A 20,571-nucleotide genomic window follows, 5' to 3' on the forward strand; every position below is an offset into this window, starting at 1 on the left:
TTCTTCGTTTATGCTGAGAAGACACTAAGCTTGTCTTTAAAAAATAAAGAATAAAGGTGGTAAAGGCTATCAGGGGAAGAGACAGTGTTAACTGTCCTTTGGTTTCCAGACTTTTTTTTAAATGGAGAATTAATTCCTCTAAAACATATTTCTTTGTGTTTCAATTTACTTAGATTAACTTTTAAGTCTTGAAAATATTTTCTCCTCTAATTAGCTTCACAACTAGTGTTTACAAATGTCTTCTAGAAACTATTACTGGATATGTCTGATCAACTAGAAATGATACTAAGTGGCTGTGGGTATTCCATGAGATAGCATATGTGAAAACATCATAAACTATAAAGGACTTTGTAAATTATAAAGGTTTGCTCTTGGTAATAATAATTCTTTTTGTATCTGAGCTGCTTCATTCACAGAGTAACAGAAAAATGTAACTACTTAACTCCAGTGTGACATAATAGTGACCCTAGTCTGTCCATTCCTTAGAAGAGTGGTTTTTGGTTACACAACTTAACAGTAATAAAATGTTGAGTATATAACCCAGCATCTATTTCCTTATACATTATATACTTCTAATATGTTATGCACTTATACAACAATTTTTTTAAAAAGTGAAATAAAAAGTAAATCTAAGATGTGCCCCAGTGGCTTCTTTTTGTGCCCGTCTTGTGAGCATGTGTGTTCCATATTGGAATACCTGAGGTTGTCCTCAGTTTTACAATTAAGGTTGATAACAGAAGCACATTTAACTTCATTTTGAGCACTGTTTCTTTTGTTTTCTAACTATAGTGTTAGAATATATCTTTTAAGATTTCCTTTTAAGATTGAATTTCATTGTTACAATTTAAAATGCACAGTACTAATCAGCTTTTCAGAAAAGCGTGTAATACACAAAAACATTTTATTTTACAAAATAGCTATTTCCTGGACTAAGTAGTATTTTGTTAGTGTTCTGAGGGCGGAGGTAAATTCATATTTTCTGACTCTTCTATAACCTCTTTTTTTTCATTCCTTTTTTTTTTTTTTTTTAAAGATTTTATTTATTTTTTGGGGGGAGTATGAGAAGGAGGAGGGACAGAGGGAGAAGCAGACTCCTTGCTGAGCAGAAAGCCCGATGCAGGGATGGATCTCAGGCCCCTGGGATCATGACCTGAGCTGAAGGCAGCCACCTGACTGAGACACCCAGGCACCCCTCTTTTTTTCTTAACCTTGTAATTCATATATAATTTGAGGCCTTTAAAACTCTATAATCACTAGAAAGCCTCTGTATTCTAAACTAAAAACAAAATGTCATTTTATTGACAAAACAAATGTAGAGTTTAGAGGAAAATAAACTTTACCAAAGACAAATGCTTTTAATAGGCAGTCTGTTACCAATTCTTATTTCTCTAGTCCTTGGGACACAGTATCTTTTTCTGAGTTCCTTCAGAGAAATTAGAATTAATCTTATTTTTTATCACCAAGTCTTGTTTATCCATGGATCACTGGAATGCATAGTTTAGAAAAGTATTTTGTTTTTTAAGCATTCATCACCACTATTTATTATGTTACAGAATTTGACAGCTATGTTCCCCTGCCTTGCCTATTTTGAGTGGGTGTACTTAATTGATAATTAAAATAGACCAAAGGCAAGCAGCAAGAGAAAGATTTAAAAAGCACTGAATGGGGTGCCTGGGTGGCTCAGTGGGTTAAGCCTCTCCCTTCAGCTCAGGTCATGATCTCAGGGTCCTGGGATTGAGTCCTGCATCCGGTTCTCTGCTCCGCAGGGAGCCTGCTTCCTCCTCTCTCTCTCTCTCTCTCTGCCTGCTTCTCTGCCTACTTGTGATCTCTCGGTCAAATAAATAAAAATCTGTTAAAATAAATAAATAAATAAAAATAAAAAGCACTGAATGTGTATAAACTAGATAAATCCTGAGCACTGATGTGCTCATAACTATTACAATATTTCTTTGGTTAAAACTGCATCAAGTAAAATTTTGAAATACAAATCAAAGTGTTAGTGATGTTGAAGTTTGCCAGTAAGCTTTTCCTTTAAGATGTAAAGTCCTGGAATATCCTGATACTCAATAAGAGTTGATGTTGTTAGAAACTTATTTTGCTGCTTTCTCTGGATATTTTATGTAAATGGAATTACACAATATGTAGTTTTTTGCTTTTGCCTTCTTTGTGTGTTTTTGAAGTTTATTCATATTGTAGGATGTGTCAGTATTTTATTCCTTTTTGCTGCTGGATAGTATTCCTTGATGGATATTTGGGTTATTTCCCATCTTTGCCAATTAGGAATAAGGCTGCTATGAATATTCACATACAAGGCTTTGTGTTTTCATTTCTCTTGGGTAGATTCCTAGGAGTGAAACCTCTAGGTTGTATGGTAAGTTTATGTTTAATGGTTTAAGAACTTGCCAAGCTGTTTTCCAAAGTTGTTGCACCATTTTACGTTCTCACCAGCAGTGCGTGAATGTTTCTCAATATCCTCCCTGACACTTGTTACTGTTTTTTTTATTATGGCAATTTTAGTGGATTTTGGGGAGTATCTCATTGTGGCTTTAATTTGCATTTCCCTAATGACTCAATTGACTTTTAAATTTGCTGGTTATACATGCTGAGTGTTTAGTGTTCCTAAAGGACATAATTTCCCAATAAACCTTTATATATTTTTATACCCTTTGTCTTTGAAAAGCAGTTTTGAAACAGCAGAGAGAGTTTTTCAAAGACATAGACCTTGGAATGTTAAAGGCATTATATTTCCAATTTTGCAACTTTATTTAGGTTGAAAATATGTGATTCTGAAGTATGATTTGCTTAAAATAAGCCTCTGTTATTACAGAACTAGTTTAGCTGCATACTTTTATTTGCCACATGCCTGCTTTTAGCATTTGTATAGAATTGTTAAGGACTTCATCAACTCTAATCACTCTAGAAATTATTGCCCATTGTGTGTATGGGTATGCATTTATTTATTTAATAGCATTATCATCTGAAATTACTCTTGAAATTATGTGTGTAATATTGTATTGTTAGACAATGATAAAATGAGTTGGCTTATTTTTTTTGAGTTGGTTTAAACTTAATCTCATAGGAAATGTTTTAGTCTGGATCTCTATATGATCTTTATTTGATAAGAAGTCTTCTATTCGGACATTAGATTTCCAGTTTCTTGTGAATCTACCATTCTTCAAGGTAAACAATACTACATAACCTTCAATAGGGGCTCACTTATATTACAACATGTCCATATACCAGGATTCTTAGCATCCATTAAAAATGATGATACGGTCTTTTTGGCATTAAGAGAGTTGTTATATGGGGGAAAAGTGATAAACTGAGAATTCCAAAATTAAACAACATATGTCGTGTATATGTATATAATATTTCAATTTTCTTATTAAAAATGCACATACACACATACTTTAATTTTCAAAAGGTATGGAAAGCTATACACAGGTATCTTAGCCATAATTTTATCTTAGGGTGAAATTATGGGTGATTCCATATTGTTTATACCACTCGGTATTTACTGACAATTTATTACAACAACATTTACTTTTATAAATAGAAAAAAAAAAAGAGGGATTGTAAGAAATAAGGTGATTAAAGTCACAAACTGTTTAAAACTAATGTTAAATTATTAAACAGAACTTCTATGCTTAAAAAGATTCTAAATTTAAAAGTCACAACAAGGCTGCATAAAGGCAGAAGGAAGACTGGTGGTCTTGAGAACCCCTGGTCCATTACTAAATTAAAGTAAAGTAAAGTAAATTTACTAAATTAAAGTAAAGTAAAGTAAATTTGCTAATCCAGCTTGTACGGATTATATCACATGATTTGATAAAATAAACATTTTTTTTTAATTAATGAAGAGTCTTGAATATATTTCAATTAGAAACCAAAATAATTGAAATATAAGTATTGATCAGTGAAGCAAACCATCGTTTTGACCTAAAACCAGACAGATTGCACATTTTGAACTTCTGTTTGTATGCCAAATAACTTCACCTCTCTCAGGCAATTACCTGCTACTTGTTTATGTGGTTGCCCCACTGCTGTAGTCACCATGCAACCAGCAGACTTTGCTTTTATCTCTTAGTGTGTATGGAGTTGTGCCAAAGAATATGTAAAGAAATCAGGCAAGAAAATAAACTCTCATTCAGGATTGTTTCAGTGCCATAAAAACCACAAAGAGTGAGGTGGTTTCCAGATTGGAAGTATCAAATTGAAAAGAAAAATTCTCTAGATGAGTTCTTACCCTCTCTCAGTAAATGAAAACCTACATGTAAAAACAACAGCAAAAATATAGCTGTGCTTCCTTTTTGTAAGAGTTCTTTAAAAATGGAGACCTGTTTTGTGTGTTTCTGTATCAGTTTTGGTAAAAGAGCGTATTCCTCCCTCTTGGGAATACCCTGGATTTCTCATCACGAGATCTTCAGTAAGTTTCTTTAATCATCTCTTGCACTCATCCCTTCTGTGAATGGGGAACCGTGTCTGCTCTTAATAAAAGGCAGTTCCTTCTTTGTCCCTGCATCCCTTCTCCTCCGTTCAATGTGGAATCTCCTGTGGACTATGTGCAGTCTTGAACCTCGTCTTATCTTGGGAATTCTTCTCATTGGCATTTAAACCTTGCTTTAGTGCGGTTTTCATCTAAGGTTAGGCTGTTGGCATCAGGATGAGCTGGACATTCAGGTTCCTAGATGTAACCCAACCTTAGACTGGCTAAATCGGAAAGGGATGGGGGTGAAATTAGGTAATCTGTGTTTTTCACAAGCAGATTAATGTTTAGGAAACCTTCCTGTAAACTCTTATATCTGAGAAACAAGCCAACATACATATATCCCTGCGTACTACATGTCCTCTGGGTCTCATTTCTTTACAGAAATTTTCTGAAAGAAAATGTACTCATCACTGTATCTTTACTTCTCATATACATGTCTAGCAAGCTTTCCTTTTTTAGTCATGTACACTATCAGTAAAATGTTTGAGCATAGCCTTATAAATTTTTTTTTAAAGATTTTTTTTATTTATTTACTTGACAGAGAGAGATCACAAGTAGACAGAGAAGCAGGCAGAGAGAGAGAGGGAAGCAGGCTCCCTGCCGAGCAGAGAGCCCGATGTGGGACTCGATCCCAGGACCCTGAGATCATGACCTGAGCCGAAGGCAGCGGCTTAACCCACTGAGCCACCCAGGCACCCAGCCTTATAAATTTTTGTTTATAAATTATATACATGTACTGTTCTGCCATTATACTGTATCAGGAAAAAATGTCAACAGAAGCTAGTGAGTAAATATTTTTAATTCTTTTTTTTTTTTAAGATTTTATTTATTTATTTGACAAAGAGAGATGACAAGTAGAGAGGCAGGCAGAGAGAGAGGGAAGCAGGCTCCCTGCTGAGCAGAGAACCCGATGCAGGACTTGATCCCAGGACCCCGAGATCATGACCCGAGCCGAAGGCAGCAGCCTAACCCACTGAGCCACCCAGGCGCCCCAATATTTTTAATTATTAAAAATGTGTTAATATAACCTGGCGATTCACAGACCTGTACCCCTGGGGATAAAAATACATGTTTATAAAAAAATTAAAAATTAAAAAAAAATGTGTTAATATATCATTGACATGAGGGGTGCTTGGGTGGCTCAGTTGGTTAAGTGTCTGCATTTGCCTCAGATCATGATCTCAGGGCCCTGGAATTGAGCCGCATCAGGCTCCCTGCTCAGCGGGGAGTCAGCTTCTCACCCTCTCCCTCTGCCTCTCCTCCTGCTCGTGTTCTTTGAGATAAATAAAATTTTAAAGTAAAGATAATCACAGTATTACACTCAAAAGACCTTCAGAACATGATTTAGGTTGATGAGTAGATTTTTTTTTTAAAGATTTTATTTATTCATTTGCCAGACAGAGATCATAAGTGGTCAGAGAGGCAGGCAGAGAGAGAGGAGGAAGCAGGCTCCCTGCTGAGCAGAGAGCCCATTGTGGGGCTCGATCTCAGGACCCTGGGATCATGACCTGAGCCGAAGGCAGAGGCTTTAACCCACTGAGCCACCCAGGCACCCCGATTTTTTTTTAATATTTTAAATAACCTCCACACCCAACTTAGGGCTTGAATTCACAACCCCAAGATCAAGACCTGCATGCTCCACCAACTGAGCCAGCCAAGTGCTCCCAGTCTTTGTAATCTTTTACAGGTTGAGCGTTTGTTAGTGAAAACTGTATAACATAATCTGTAAATTCACTTAGCCAGGTACATATGAATTGCCAAACCTTGTAATATGGTAAGTAGTATTAAATGTGAAAGTGCCAGTTCTAACTCCCCCTGTACTTTGTGGTCCTTTCTTTCCTCAGGCCAGCTTGCTAGCCACTAATCACCCAATACTAAGTGTTCTTATAACCTAATTGCTTTAATTTTTTTTGGCAAAAAAAAAAAATAGGAGTTCTAATAATTTCTGTACACTTTCCCATAGACCATTTTATGCTGCTGCTTTAGGTACTTATAGGCCATTTTGGGACACAGTTACACAACTAAATTTTTTACAATTTGTTTTTTTACTAACACTATCAGAAATCTTCCTAAGATCATCAAAAACCTCCATGCTGCCAAATTTAATGTACTTTTGTTCAGTTCATTTTTACTTAACCGTTCATCATCTTTAGGTCAATCATTTCTTGGTTTTTCTTCTACCATAAGTGGTTCAGCCATTGACCCAGTTAGTTGTTCACTCAGAATCCTCAGATATTACTAATATATTTTCCTACTTTTCCAGCTGCCCCCTGACTCCACAGTTCAGTCACCAAGACTTGCTGATCCTGTTTCCTAAGTTCTTTTTATTCAGTTTACTCCTACTAAAGCCACTAGCTCTTTCAGAGTTCTGCAGTAGGCCCCCCTTGGATCATCTGTAACCTCCGTTCTCAAGATTCAGCTAGAGTGATATTTTGAAGATGTAAATCTGATGGTTTTACTCCCTTGCTTAAAAGTCTTTAATAGGTTCCCATTGCAATGGAGGTAGACCAGAAAGATAGCTGCTTATTAACTCCGCATCATCCTCAGCATTCTCCACCATTCCCCCTTGGTTCTCCATGCTCTTAACACCCTGAATTTTCTCTGATCCTACATAATTTCCTGAACATATCCCCACAAACACACTCTCCAGCTACCTATATGCTGTTCCTTCCAATAGGATTCACCTTTTCCCTTTCCTATTAGCTTCTTATCCTTAGTACTCAACCGCAAATATAAAAAATACCATTTTTTTCAGGGAGTTCTAGGTTCAGAACCCTGTTGTACAGTGTCACTATCTTCTGTATTTGCTTCTTCTTACACCTGTTTTAAATTGACTAACTTACCATTATAGCCCCGGTACCTAGCAAATAATAAAGGCACATTAAATATTTGAGTAAATGAACATTGTTGTACCAGTATTAGTTTCTGTATCAATAGACTACTTCGTGAGGATAATATCCTTGACTGTTTTGGTCTCTGTTATTTTTCCAGTATGTAACATATACACACATTTATACACAAATATTTGTTGACTTAATATGGTGGTTTTGTCATTATTTAATACCTTTCCTCTCTCTTAGACAATAAAGTGATGTCTCTTAGACATCCATCCCCAGGACTTTATAAAGTCCTGGATAATAAGAGACTCTTAATGTCACAAAACAAACTGAGGGGGGCCGGGGAGAGGGGGTTAGGGAGAAGGATGGTGGGGTTATGGATATTGGGGAGGGTATGTGCTATGGTGAGTGCTGTGAAGTGTGTAAACCTGGCGATTCACAGACCCGTACCCCTGGGGCTAATAATACATTATAAATTTATTTAAAAATTTTAAAAATTTTTTTAAAGTCCTGGATAATGTCAGGGAGTATTTGATAATGGTTTTTATTTTTTAAATAAATCTGACTCTGCATTTTAATATACATATTTAATCCGTTCATATTTACCATAATTGTTAATATGTTTGAATTTATTTCTGACCTCTTATTTTGTGTTACCTGTGTCCTTGCTTTTGTTTTTTCCTTTTTTCTATCTTTGTTTTATATTGAGAGCAGTTTTCTTCCACTATTTTCTGTTTAGAAGTTAGAAAGTTAAATATCTTCTTTATTTAGTCCTCTATTATTGCCCTTAAAATTTTTTTTAAGATTTTATTTATTTGACAGAGATCACAAGTAGGCAGAGAGAGAGGAAGGGAAGCAGGCTCCCCACTGAGCAGAGAGCCCGATGCGGGACTCGATTCTAGGACCCTGAGATCATGACCTGAGCCAAAGACAGAGGCATCAACCCACAGAGCCACCCAGGCACCCCTATTGCCCTTAAATTTTTAATACAGATATTTTTTAAATTTTTTTATTTATTTAACAGAGAGAGAGATCACAAGAAGGCAGAGAGGCAGGCAGAGAGAGAGGGGGAAGCAGTGTCCCCACCAAGCAGAGAGCCCGATGCAGGGCTCAATCCCAGGACCCTGAGCTCATGACCTGAGCCAAAGGCAGAAGGCAGAGGCTCAACCGACTGAGCCACCTAGCCACTCCAACTTTTATATTTTTTTAATAACATAACAAGACAGGAACCTCAGAAAGCTTTAACTCTTTCTGCTCCCTTCCCTGATACCTTCTTTATGAGAAAAATTGAGATTTTCCTTTTCAGTTATTATTTATAATCAGAACTTAGGTTTTACTAGTTTATTTTTTTAACTCACTTCTCCCGCTTTTATTTATATCAGTTTCTACTCCTGGGTCATCTGTTTATTTACTTTGATTATATTGTATTTTGAGGACACAATAACTTCTCTAAGAATTCTTTTAGATAAGATTTGTGAGTGGTACACTTTCTGTACTGCTGCATATCAGAAAACGTATTTATTCTGCCCTCCTGTGTGATTAGCTTGACTGGGTAGGAATCCTATATTCCGAGTCATTTTCCCTCAGATTTTCAAAGAATTTGCTTCATTGTTTCCAATGACATTATCAGATTCATAAAAGGCTTTGGGATTTTGTTTTTCTACTTAACTGTTATGAAATGTCACTACTATATGCTTTGTTTTATTCTTCCATTCATACTGGCTCTTCAGCTCTCAGAAATTGGTTTCCACTGTTTCTTTGAGAAGTTTCTCTTTTCTACTGTTTCTGCTCTACTTTCTAGACTTCTGTTAACTGGATTTGGAAACTTGGATTTATCTTCGGCATCTATTTGGGTTTTTTGTGCCACATTTTCAGAAAATGTCTTGGCTCAGTCTTCTAATTGATTACTTTTTAACTATGTTTATTCTACTGTTTGACACAATGTATACTGTATTTCAGTGTTTAAATTTTTAATTTCCAAGATCCATAGTTGTCTTTCTCTGAATACAGTTTCTGTCAAATCTCTGAAGATAGACTTGGTATTATGGCCACAGGGTTAGTTCTTCTGATGTTGATTCTAGTGTATCGTTGCAACAGTGTGGATTGTTGCAGATCCAGTGAGTCTGAGAGGTCCTGCTAGCCTGTCAATGTGGCATCTGCTTCTAGCAACCATGGGTAGGGGTAGAACATGACAAGATGGGCTGTACCAGAAGCTGCTGTTCTGAGCTTGGATGTTTCTCTTTCCTTTTGGGACTAAGCAGCCTCTCTCACTTCTCAGAAGCATGGTTCTTTGTTGAGAAGGAATGATGGGGTGGGGACAGCGGGGAGATATCTGGCTATTCCTCCTGCAGAGCCCAGCCAGTGTCACTAATGTTTGTTCCAAGGCCCTTTTCTGCTTTGGATCCTGTGGCTCCTCTGTCTTTGGGATTGTTTTGAAAACTTTTTTTTTAGTTTGTGTATCCACTCTTTTGGGGAGTCATATTGCCATGGTTTTTTCCTTTAGACCATTTGTATCTGTTATTCTTAGGAGTTTCTCAAAATTCCTGATCCTTGAAGAGTACTCTTCCTTTACTAATGCCATATGGAGGGGTTTTTTGTTTTGTTTTGTTTTGTTTTAATTATGTTACTTGCGGGGATTTGAACTGGAAGGGCTGTTAGATGTATTGCTCAGAGCACTTTTTTTTTCTTTTTTTAAGATTTATTTAGAGAGAGAACACGCAGGTGCACGTGAGTGGGGGCAGGAGCTGCAGGAGAGGGAGAGAAAAGCCTCATGCAGACTCCCCGCTGAGCATGGAGCCTGACTCAGGGCTCAATCCCAGGACTCTATGGCCATTACCTGAGCCAAGAAATGACCTGAGCCAAAATCAGGAGTTAGCCACTTAACCGACTGAGCCACCCAGGCACCCCTCAGAGCACTATCTTGATCCAAACTTGTAATCAAGAATCTAGCATACCTCTGTTTAAATATATCCTCAATAATGTATTCCGAGAAAGAGAATAGATAATCTTCGACTGTGACAAAGATATCTCCTAAAGATATACTCCTAGGGTATCTCCTAAAACTAATATTATGTAGGCTTTGAGTATTATATTTTAGTAAATCCATAATTCCTCTTTACCTATGAAATCATAGAACCACCATTTTTTATTATATGTTATTTTTGTAGCATACAAAGAAAAGCTAACCAGTATTTTTTTTTTCTATTAGGTTACTACTGATTCAGTCATTCTAAAAGTTCTCCGGTCCAACATTCAGCATGTTCTGGTCTATGAGAACCTTGCTCTCCAGGAGAAAGCACTGGCTTGTATTCCAGTCCAAGAATTAAAAAGGAGATCTCAAGAAAAGTTATCTAGAGCTAGAAAATTGGATAAAGGTAGTAGCTTTATATAACCTTTCATTGCTAAATATATATCTGTTGCTAAAGAGAAACACTGAAATGCTGCCTTTTGCTGTATACATCATAAAATTCTAACCTATTTCTATTCTGATTTTTAAGATGTTCAACAGTGGTAAAGTATTACTGTGTGTACCTCATAGACACATCATTAACACATTTTTTTTAAAACCTCAGTATATGTTTGCAGCTTAATCATTGGTATATGAATTTCTTTAGGTATAATATAATTTAAGTCTGTAGAACATATGATAGTATTATTAGTGAATTTTAATGTGAATTAGAAGCCACATTGAAGATTAATCCATATGATTAGACCATTGATTCATTTCGGCTAATAAAGAGATAGTATTTACGGGTATATGATATTGTTCTTCTCACCTACTGCTGTCTGGGAATAAATTCAGCTCTGCCACTTTTCTGTGCATTACTGAGAAAGTAATTTGATCTCTGTGCCTCAGTTTCTTTGTTTGAAAATAGGATGATTTTTTTAAATAAATGAAAATAGTACATGTAAATGCCTCAGAACGATACCTACCACATTCATCAACCAATAATATTTGTGTGTTATCATTAATAGTCTTAAGATCTTAGTTGTCAGGTTTTTCCAGTGTTAGCATTTTTACTTTGAGTTTTTATGTGATTAGCTTTTATCTAAGTCATTTCTTAATACTGTATTTTCTAGGGGATTATATGATTTCTCTGGGGGTTACCTTAGTTTGCAATATATGTTTTAACTGTGTCTACCTTCAAAAACACTATTCTACTTAATGTATAATGCAGATACCTTTTAACAGAATCATCCCAGTTCTTCCCTCCATACTTATAATATTGTAATCATATGCTGTAATCACCCAATACATTGCTCTTGTTATGATTTTAAAAAGTTACTTTTTAGGCCAAGAATAAGAAAATAAAAGATTCTCTTTTACCTTCATATATTCCTTTTCTGACACTTCTTTTTCATAGATCCAAATTTCTGATCTATATCATTTTCCCTCTTCCGAAAGAATTTCTTTTAATATTTCTTTCAGAGCAGATCTGCTAGAGATGAATTTCCTCAATTTTTCATTGCCTGAGAAACCCTTAATTTTTTCTTCACTTTTGAAGGAAATATCACTGGGATATAGAATTCTAGGTTGGTGAGGTTTTCTTTCAACAATACTTTAAATGTTTTACCCTCCGGTCCTCTTGTCTCCATTTTTTATGACAAAAAGTCTGTTATAATCCTCATCCTTATTCCTGTCTAGGTAAGGTTTTCCCCATTTCCCCCAGCTCACTCCCATCCCCAGCTTTATTTAAGATTTTCTCTGTCTTTGGTTTTCTACAGTTTGAATATGACATGTCTAGGTGTAGTTTCTGATTGGTGTTTTCTAAGCATCTGAGGTCTGTGGTTTGGAATCTTACTAATTTTGGAAAATTCGTGGCCATTATTGCTTCAAATATTTCTTTTGTTTCTTTCTCTCTTTTCCTTCTGGTATTCCAAAATGAAGGTATCCTATTTTGCTTTTTTTTTTTAAGATTTTATTTATTTATTTATTTGACCGGCAGAGATCACAAGTAGGCAGAGAGGCAGGCAGAGAGAGAGAGAGGGAAGCAGGCTCCCCGCTGAGCAGAGAGCCCGATGCAGGACTCGATCCCAGGACCCAGAGATCATGACCTGAGCCGAAGGCAGAGGCTTATCCCACTGAGCCACCCAGGCGCCCTCTTATTTCACTTTTATCTGTCTCTGCCTCAGTTACCCACAGTTCTTAGATGTTCTGGTCCATTTTGATATTTTCCTGCGGTTCTTGGATGTTCTGTGCTCTTTTTCCTTTTTTTTTTTTTTTTGGTCTTTGATTTTCAGTTCAGGAAGTTTCTGTTAACCTACCTTCGAGCTCACTGATTCTGTCCTTGGCTGTGTCCCATCTACTTATGAGCCCACGAAAGGCATTCTGTTACAGTGTTTTTGATTTCTATCATTTCCTCTAAATTTTTTTGAAGTTTCTAAACAGACCAAAAAAAAATCTATTTACATTATCCATCTGTTCCTACATGTTGTTTACTTTTTTCATGAGAATACCTAATATATAGTTGTTTTAAATTCTTTGTTAATTCCAAAATATGGGTGGTTCTGATACTTGCTTTATCACTTTAGACTGATTTTTCTTGCTTTTTAATACATCTTGTATTTGTTTGTTGTAAGTTAGACATGATGTATTGGGTAGTTGGAGCTGAGGTGAGTAAGCCCTTTATGTAAGGTCTTACATCCATTTAACAAGGAGTTGGGTTATGTTTAATGTTAGCAGTAGGTGTCAGAAACTTCAGACTTCCTCTGGTATTCTTGTCTCCCCTGTTGTTTCCAAAAAACTCCTCCTTAGATATAGTCTGCATCTTTTAGTAGATTCCATCGTTGTTACACCAGAGCATTTTTGGTGTAATGGTAAGGCACGGGGGAGTAGAAGCCCTCTGTAATCTGATGATTAAATCTCAGTGCTTTAGTGGGCCTGTATCCTCAGACCTGTGACCCTGCCAAGTCTTTCTTAACTTTTTCTCCCATAGATGAGATAGGAAGGCTAGATAGAGGTGGCTAGGGTCAGAGAAGTTCCCTTTCCCCACTTCAGCAAAGGCTCTGGTAAAATCTTTTTCCCTGAAGAGTAAGCCTTAACTGTAAAAAAAGGCTCTGGGCATACTTTGCAATTCTTTTTTTTTTTTTTTTTCAAGATTTTATTTATTTATTTGACAGAGATCACAAGTAGGCAGAGGGAGAGGGGGAAGCAGGCTCCCCGCTGAGCAGAGAGCCCAATGCAGGGCTCAATCCCAGGACCCTAAAACCATGACCTCAGCCAAAGTCAGAGGCTTAACCCACTGAGCCACCCATGCACCCCATACTTTGCAATTCTTAATCTTCTCCTCTTCTCAGAGCTATGAGGGGATCTTTTTTGGTTCTTCACCAAGAAAACCTGGTAGAATTGTTGAAAGGAAAGCCCACAAGAGTGTAAGGAACCCCTCCTAAAGATTGTGTTTCTTACTAAAGCTTGTCCATATTCAGACTCCAGCAGTTTGTCAAAATTATCATTTAAGTGTTTCTACCAATTAATGGCTCCAGTGGCTTCTGTTCCGTACAGCAGATGGCTGGTTGTGATTCCATATATTTGGCTGAGATTCTCTGTATTTGTGTGTGTCTCCAGATTTCAGGGTGACAGTTTGCCCTGTGAACTCTAAGGAGCTCAAGAAAAGTCAATGAGTTTGGTTTGTTCAGTTTTTTGTTGTTGTAATGATGGGAATGACAACTCTAAGCTCTTTACATGTCAGAGCTAAAACCGGAAGTCTCTCTGAGGGATTAACTATGAGTCTCTTTTCCATTTTTTAATCACTCCTCACGTATCTCATTTAGGTATTTTGCAGCCTATTGTATTTTGGTAGTTTTGTTTTTATTATATTATACTATGTCATTTTCTTGTATTTAAAAACCATTCTGGGCCTGAGACTTAATTCAACAACATTGTTGTGAGACCTTGAGACAATTCTTCATATTCTTGAATTAACAGGTTTTGTTTTTGTAATTTATGAAGTAAGAATGCTTATTAATATGTGATCACAAAGATCCTGTCCACATTAAAGTACTGTGCTCCTTTAGATAATCCCTGACATAAATGCCTGTTTAACAGGTACTTACCAGAGCATGTTTTATGTGTGACTCATTTGGCTGAGCCCCACAGAGAAGACACAGCAGTGTCCCTCTCGACATTTGCCTGGCATTTTTTCCCTATAATTATAAAGATAATACATGGCTTTTTTTGTAGAAAATTTAGAAAATGGGGGTAAGATAAGCCATCCATAATTTCACATCAGAGTGTGACTTATGAGATTTGTCTATATATTCTTTCACACTTAAAATTTAAGAGCACTGGGGCGCCTGGGTGGCTCAGTGGGTTAAAGCCTCTGCCTTCGGCTCAGGTCATGATCCCAGGGTCCTGGGATCGAGCCCCGCATCGGGCTCTCTGCTCGACGGAGAGCCTGCTTCCATTCCTCTCTCTCTGCCTGCCTCTCAGCCTACTTGTGATCTCTGTCTGTGTGTCAAATAAATAAATAAAAATCTTTAAAAAAAAAAATTTAAGAGCACTATAATGGAGCTTTAAGTAGGGAAGAAAGAATATATCAGGTTGGTAGAATGGTATTGTGAAAATCAGTAGAAGATTGAGGTTTTTTTTTTTTAAGGTTATAAAGGATGAGTTGGAATAATAACCTGAGATGCCACAGGAATTACTAAGGCAGAGATCGGGGTATTGTTCCAAATGTAGTGAACAGCATGTATGGAGGCAGAAGAGTTATATTCTATGTGGGGAACAGTGAGGAATAAAATCTGGCTGTGTGTAGTGTAAGGAGTGGGTAAACAAGTAGTGAGAGATCAGGTAGGCTGAGATCGTATTTTGGTTGACATTGAATTTCAGGCAGAGAAATATATACTGAATTTATCAGTATATATAATTTATATATGCTCTTTCCTAAAAGAACTAGAGATAAAATGGAACAAAGAATATTTTCAACAAAGTTTTGAAATAGAAAATAAGGACCAAAGAAATTAGGAGGATGTACATGTCTTAGTGGTAAAGCTAACATTACAATGTTAGTATGATTGAACATGAAGCAAAAAGGTTATGTAGTCTGTTCATTAGCAAGGAGAAAATAAAGCCATTGCTCAGGGAAGTCAAGTATTCTTGATTACTTAATTCAGCTGCATTAACCATTGAAGCTTTAAGCACGTGAGTGACCTCAGAGGTGCGCTTAATTGATCTAGCTATAACTTGTAAGATGAACAAGAATAACAGAGTGCAAGGAGAGAAGAGTGGAAACACAGTAGTAATAGAATTTCCAAAAGAGGAATTAGGGTTAACAGGGTATTGTGACAGCAGGGGAGAAAATGGATGTGAGTTACTGGGGTGATAGAATACATGTTGTTTGCAGTTGCTGAGGAGATTTGATGTGACAAGTCATTGTGTATGCTTAAGGAAAATGTCAAGGAGAACTGTCCAGTTTTGAATTCAGACAACCAGAAGATTAGAGGAGCCAATAGGAACAGTCTTTGAAGGGAAATGCTTTAAAGTACCTGCTGGCCATTATCTGGACCAGGTGAAAATGTAGGCCTGGAGTACACTTTAGGGTGATAGGTAAATCTGTGCAAGTAAAGGAGATTTCCCAGAATGAAAAGACAAGGGGAAAAGGAGAGATTGAAAAGATTCTAGAAAACAGGGCAGTACTAGCCACATATAGGTATTTATATTTAAATTAAGCTTTAAAAAATCAAAAGTCCAGTTCGCAGTCAACACATTTTAAGTACACATTAACCACAAGTGACTAGTGGCCTTGCATTTTTAAAAAGATTACTCTGCTTTAGGCACTTGATGGAGAAAAAGGGTGGCAGTGCTGTATTTCTGAAGTTCATTTGTAATCTAATACAAACTTTCATATTATATGAGAAAAGCTAAACTCTCCCTGCCAGTCAGTCCTACACCTCTTCTGTTGGTAACAGCTATTACCGTGTGATATGTTCCTTTTCATACCTTCTCCTATGTATTTACACGCATAGTTACCTGCAAAAATAGTTTCAGTTGTGTGGGTTTACATAAAATTTATCATCCCATGTATCTTCAGTTTCTTGGTGGTTTTCATTTACTAACTTGTCTTAGAAACCTTTTGAACCCTCCATAGTGTTCTATAGTATGCCTATACTAATGTTTGTATAGTTCCCTGTTGCTAGACATTGAGACTATTTACCATTTTTCTCTATTCTGAATGCTCCTGCAGTGAGAATTCTTGCAAAGCATGCCTTGTGGTGTATATGCACAAGTGTTTCTCTGAGATAAATACAGAAGTATCAGGGGTGTGTGACTTAACACTGTAAAGGATCCTATCAAACAAATTGTCTTTCAGTTTACATCAGAAGTACTGAGAGTACTTATTTCTACTTAATGAAATTATTGGACTTCTTTTATAGACTTTGAACTTTTCTAATGGGTTTGCTAATATTCTTACCAATTTATAGAAATTCTTTATATATTCTGGATACTTTGTTAGATGTATTACATTTTTTTTTCTCCCAGTGTTGTTTTCTTTTGGTTTTTTTTTAAGATTTTATTTATTTGACAGAGAGACACGAGAGAGGGAACACAAGCAGGGGGCAGTGGCAGAGGGAGAAGCAGGCTTCCTGCTGAGGAGGGAGCCTGATGCTGAGCTTGATCCCAGGACTCTGGGATCATGACCTGAGCTGAAGGCAGACACCCCTTTCCTGGTGTTTTTTAATTTCATTTAGTGTATCTTTTGAAATTCATAAGCTATAACTTTTAATTTAAGAAAGCTTATTCTTTCCCATTATTGATTTCACAGTCTACATCTTGCTTAAGAAGGCCCTTCCCTACCATAGTCATTAACATATTCTTTTGTGACTTCTGTTACCTTTCTAGTATTCCTTCTCTCAATATAGAATTGATATATTGTCCCCAAATTATTGAGTGAACAGTCATCTTCTTAGAACTAGTTTGAAAGGCTAACTTTATTAGATAGCATGTATCACTTAGAAATCTTTTAGGAATCAGGGCATCTCGGTGACTCAGTGGGTTAAGCCTCTGTCTTCAGCTGAGGTCATGTTCTCAGGATCCTGGTATCAAGACCTGCATCAGGCTCTCTGCTTAGCAGGGAGCGTGCTTCCCCCTCTCTCTCTGCCTACCTCTCTGTCTACTTGTCATCTCTGTCCTCTCTGTCAAATAAATAAATAAAATCTTTAAAAAAAGAAAAAAGATCTTTTGGGAATCATTCTTTTGTTTCAGTGATCTGCTTTTTGTTTTTCACCAATATCACAGTATTGTAATTATTAAAATTTTGTAATGTGCTTTGACATTACTAAATGAATTTATTATATTCTTAGACAAATTTTATGAAAATTTATTTTATAAATTTATAAATTTATTTTATAAATTCTTAAATAAATTTTTTATATTTTTAAATAAATTTTTTAAATTAAATACTTTATAAATTATCTTGTAATTGGGTTTACATTAGATTACAGATTAATTTGTAGAGGAGTAACAAGTTTGGAGTATTGTTTTCCCATCCAGGAACATAATATATTTCTAGCTTTTATATTCTCTAGTTTTTTTCCTAATACAGTTTTCTCATTTTGAACGATATCAAACAAATGGAGTATAACTATAGAAATAGAGTATAATGTATCAAACACCTGTGACCAGCATTAAACTATACTAGATCTTCACATTATGCCATATAGTACCTTCATATGTATGTTTTATGATCACTTCTTAATAATAAAACTTGAAAGAGATGAGGACTCCTGTATGTGTCTCCTATATATTCTTTTCTCCTCTCCTTCTCTTCTTACCCAAGGTACCACAGTCTTGAATGTGGTTAAGAGACATCTTTTTATTTTGACAAATAGGTACAATTTTATATAATATAGGCTGTACTTACTTGCCAGGGTTGTTGTATACTGTGTGGACATTGTTGTGCCTCTGGTGATTTATGGTGAATATTCACAGATGGATTATACTGTATAGTTGAAGCACTGATAGAAAAGCTGATAGGGGGCGCCTGGGTGGCTCAGTGGGTTAAGCCGCTGCCTTCAGCTCAGGTCATGATCTCAGGGTCCTGGGATCGAGTCCCGCATCGGGCTCTCTGCTTGGCGGGGAGCCTGCTTCCTCCTCTCTCTCTCCCTGCCTGCCTCTCTGCATACTTGTGATCTCTCTCTGTCAAATAAATAAATAAAATCTTTAAAAAAAAAAAAAAGAAAGAAAAGCTGATAGGTTGAATTTTTAAGGTGTCTGGAATTCTGTGCTTTCTGCTAGTGATTTTGTTATTGTTTCTTGTTTACTTGTATGTATACCTGATAACAAGTTGAATGTAGTTCTTTTTAAACGTTTTAAAATTAAACTGATTTCTTAACCTCCCTGTGTTTCAAGATCAACTACACATTGACTACAGTTCCCTGAAAGGTTGCTGTGTTCAGTTCACTTGTTAGTGCATGATGTTGATTAGAGGTTACAGAGTGGTAAATGTCCTGCCCCTGTAAATGTATAGTGTATTTGGTTCACAATATGCTGACAATTCTTTTCTTGCATCATATTTGAGAAAACCTTTTAGATCTTCTTATATTTTCATTTATTTTGGCTCCATATTCGAGAATAAAGTATGTATGTGTGTTTTTAGTTTTTATCAGCTTTAGATCTTACTTGGCTCTGTTTTAACTTCTCAGGTACTAATGTAAGTGATGAGGATTTTCTTCTGCTGGAGCTTTTACACTGGTTTAAGGAAGAATTTTTTCAATGGGTCAATGACATTTTGTGCAGCAAATGTGGAGGCCAGACTAAGTCTAGAGGTGAATCACTATTCCCCAATGATGATGAGATGAAGTGGGGTGCAAACAGAGTAGAAGATCATTACTGCAGTGCATGCCAGTTCAGCAATCGATTCCCAAGGTGGGTGTCCATGGGACAGTAAAGTTAGATTCCATTATTCTTTAATGGAATGGTTAGAAAAGAATTTTTTTGGATGAACTCTTCAATTATTAGAAATACATTCCTCTAGGGCAGAGGTCAGCAAGCTGTGGCTGACAGGTTAAACCCAGCCCACATCCTATTTTTATAAATAAAGTTTTATTGGAACACATTTATGCTGATTTATGTATTTATGATCGATAACTCTTTACATTCCAGTGGCAGGGTTGAATACTGGCAGCAGAGGCCATATGGCCTGCAAAGTCTAAAGTAATTACTGCCTTTTTATAGGAAATGTATGTTTATTCTTGCTCTGGAATATAAATTGAGTATAGTCTTAGCACTTCTAATGTAACTTTTGTATTAATCTTTATTTATATAACTTCAACTTCCTGATAACTTTAATAATGATTGATAGCACATAAAAATAACACTAGCAACATTAATAATAATACTGATAAATTGTGATACTAAAGACAATGCTGTACTTAAAATAATCATCAGATGGTAATGTGGAAGGTAGAAGTATAATACCATCTTGCTGTTTTCTTTTTAACAACAGAATTTTGTTTTAATCAGGTGCCTCCCCTGCTCAACCTAACATATCCTCATTACCTAAATTTTAAACTAAAGAAGTTTGCACTTTTCAGTTAACTTTTTTCATCCTTTAATTCACAAGCCTCTTACCAGTATTTTTTTAAATTGACAATACTCAAAAATGTTGATTGTATCACTGGTCAGGGAAAGATACTAAGTATTTGAAATCCCTGTTTTTGGAGCTTAAGGACTCAGTTGTGTCCTAACTAGGAACCAGCCCTGTGGAATATACAGAATCTAGTATCTGTGAATGACATAAAATTAATTCAGGTTATTTCTTCAGTCAGCATACATTTGCACAGGTACTTTGCAAAGATTGGAAGGTAAAAAATAATAATTAAATCTCTTTCCTCATAAACTTTTCTAGGCCGTTAGATATAAACTGATAATGATATAAGAATCATACAGTGTATGTTCTTTTTGGTGAGCGTGGTCTGGTTTCTTTTACTCAGCATAATAATTTTGAGATTCATCCATGTTATCCTTACATATCCCTGTGGAGGGGCACAGGCTAACAAAAATATTTACTGTTTTCCTTTCTACTTGTTTGCTTGTTAACTGTTAATTTGTTGATGTTAATTTGTTTAACTATGTATAGAGTTGGGATGATGAACGCTATTAATTCTAGGCTAAGCTGATCATCCAACTGATACAAGTAGTATATAGAAGAGGCATAGGATACTCTAATTCTGTGGTTATTACTTCTTCATATAAATTTACATCTTTTTTCAATTACTTAACTACTTAATTTTAAATTCATTTAATTT

At 36.1% G+C, this 20,571-nt stretch overlaps 1 protein-coding gene across 4 annotated transcripts in view; it reads left to right on the plus strand.

Moving 5' to 3' along the window:
- The window catches only part of NGLY1 (N-glycanase 1), a 57,603-nt gene that overhangs the window by 16,698 nt on the left and 20,334 nt on the right, over positions 1-20,571 (plus strand). For all 4 annotated transcript variants that reach the window (XM_032327412.1, XM_032327148.1, XM_032327336.1 and 1 more), the window contains 2 exons: positions 10,535-10,700; positions 18,967-19,189. In XM_032327412.1, coding sequence (XP_032183303.1) covers positions 10,535-10,700; positions 18,967-19,189 — 389 coding nt within the window. The remainder of the gene's footprint in view (positions 1-10,534; positions 10,701-18,966; positions 19,190-20,571) is intronic.

This window comes from Mustela erminea, chromosome 1 (assembly GCF_009829155.1).
Source record: "Mustela erminea isolate mMusErm1 chromosome 1, mMusErm1.Pri, whole genome shotgun sequence".
Classification (NCBI taxonomy): domain Eukaryota; kingdom Metazoa; phylum Chordata; class Mammalia; order Carnivora; family Mustelidae; genus Mustela; species Mustela erminea.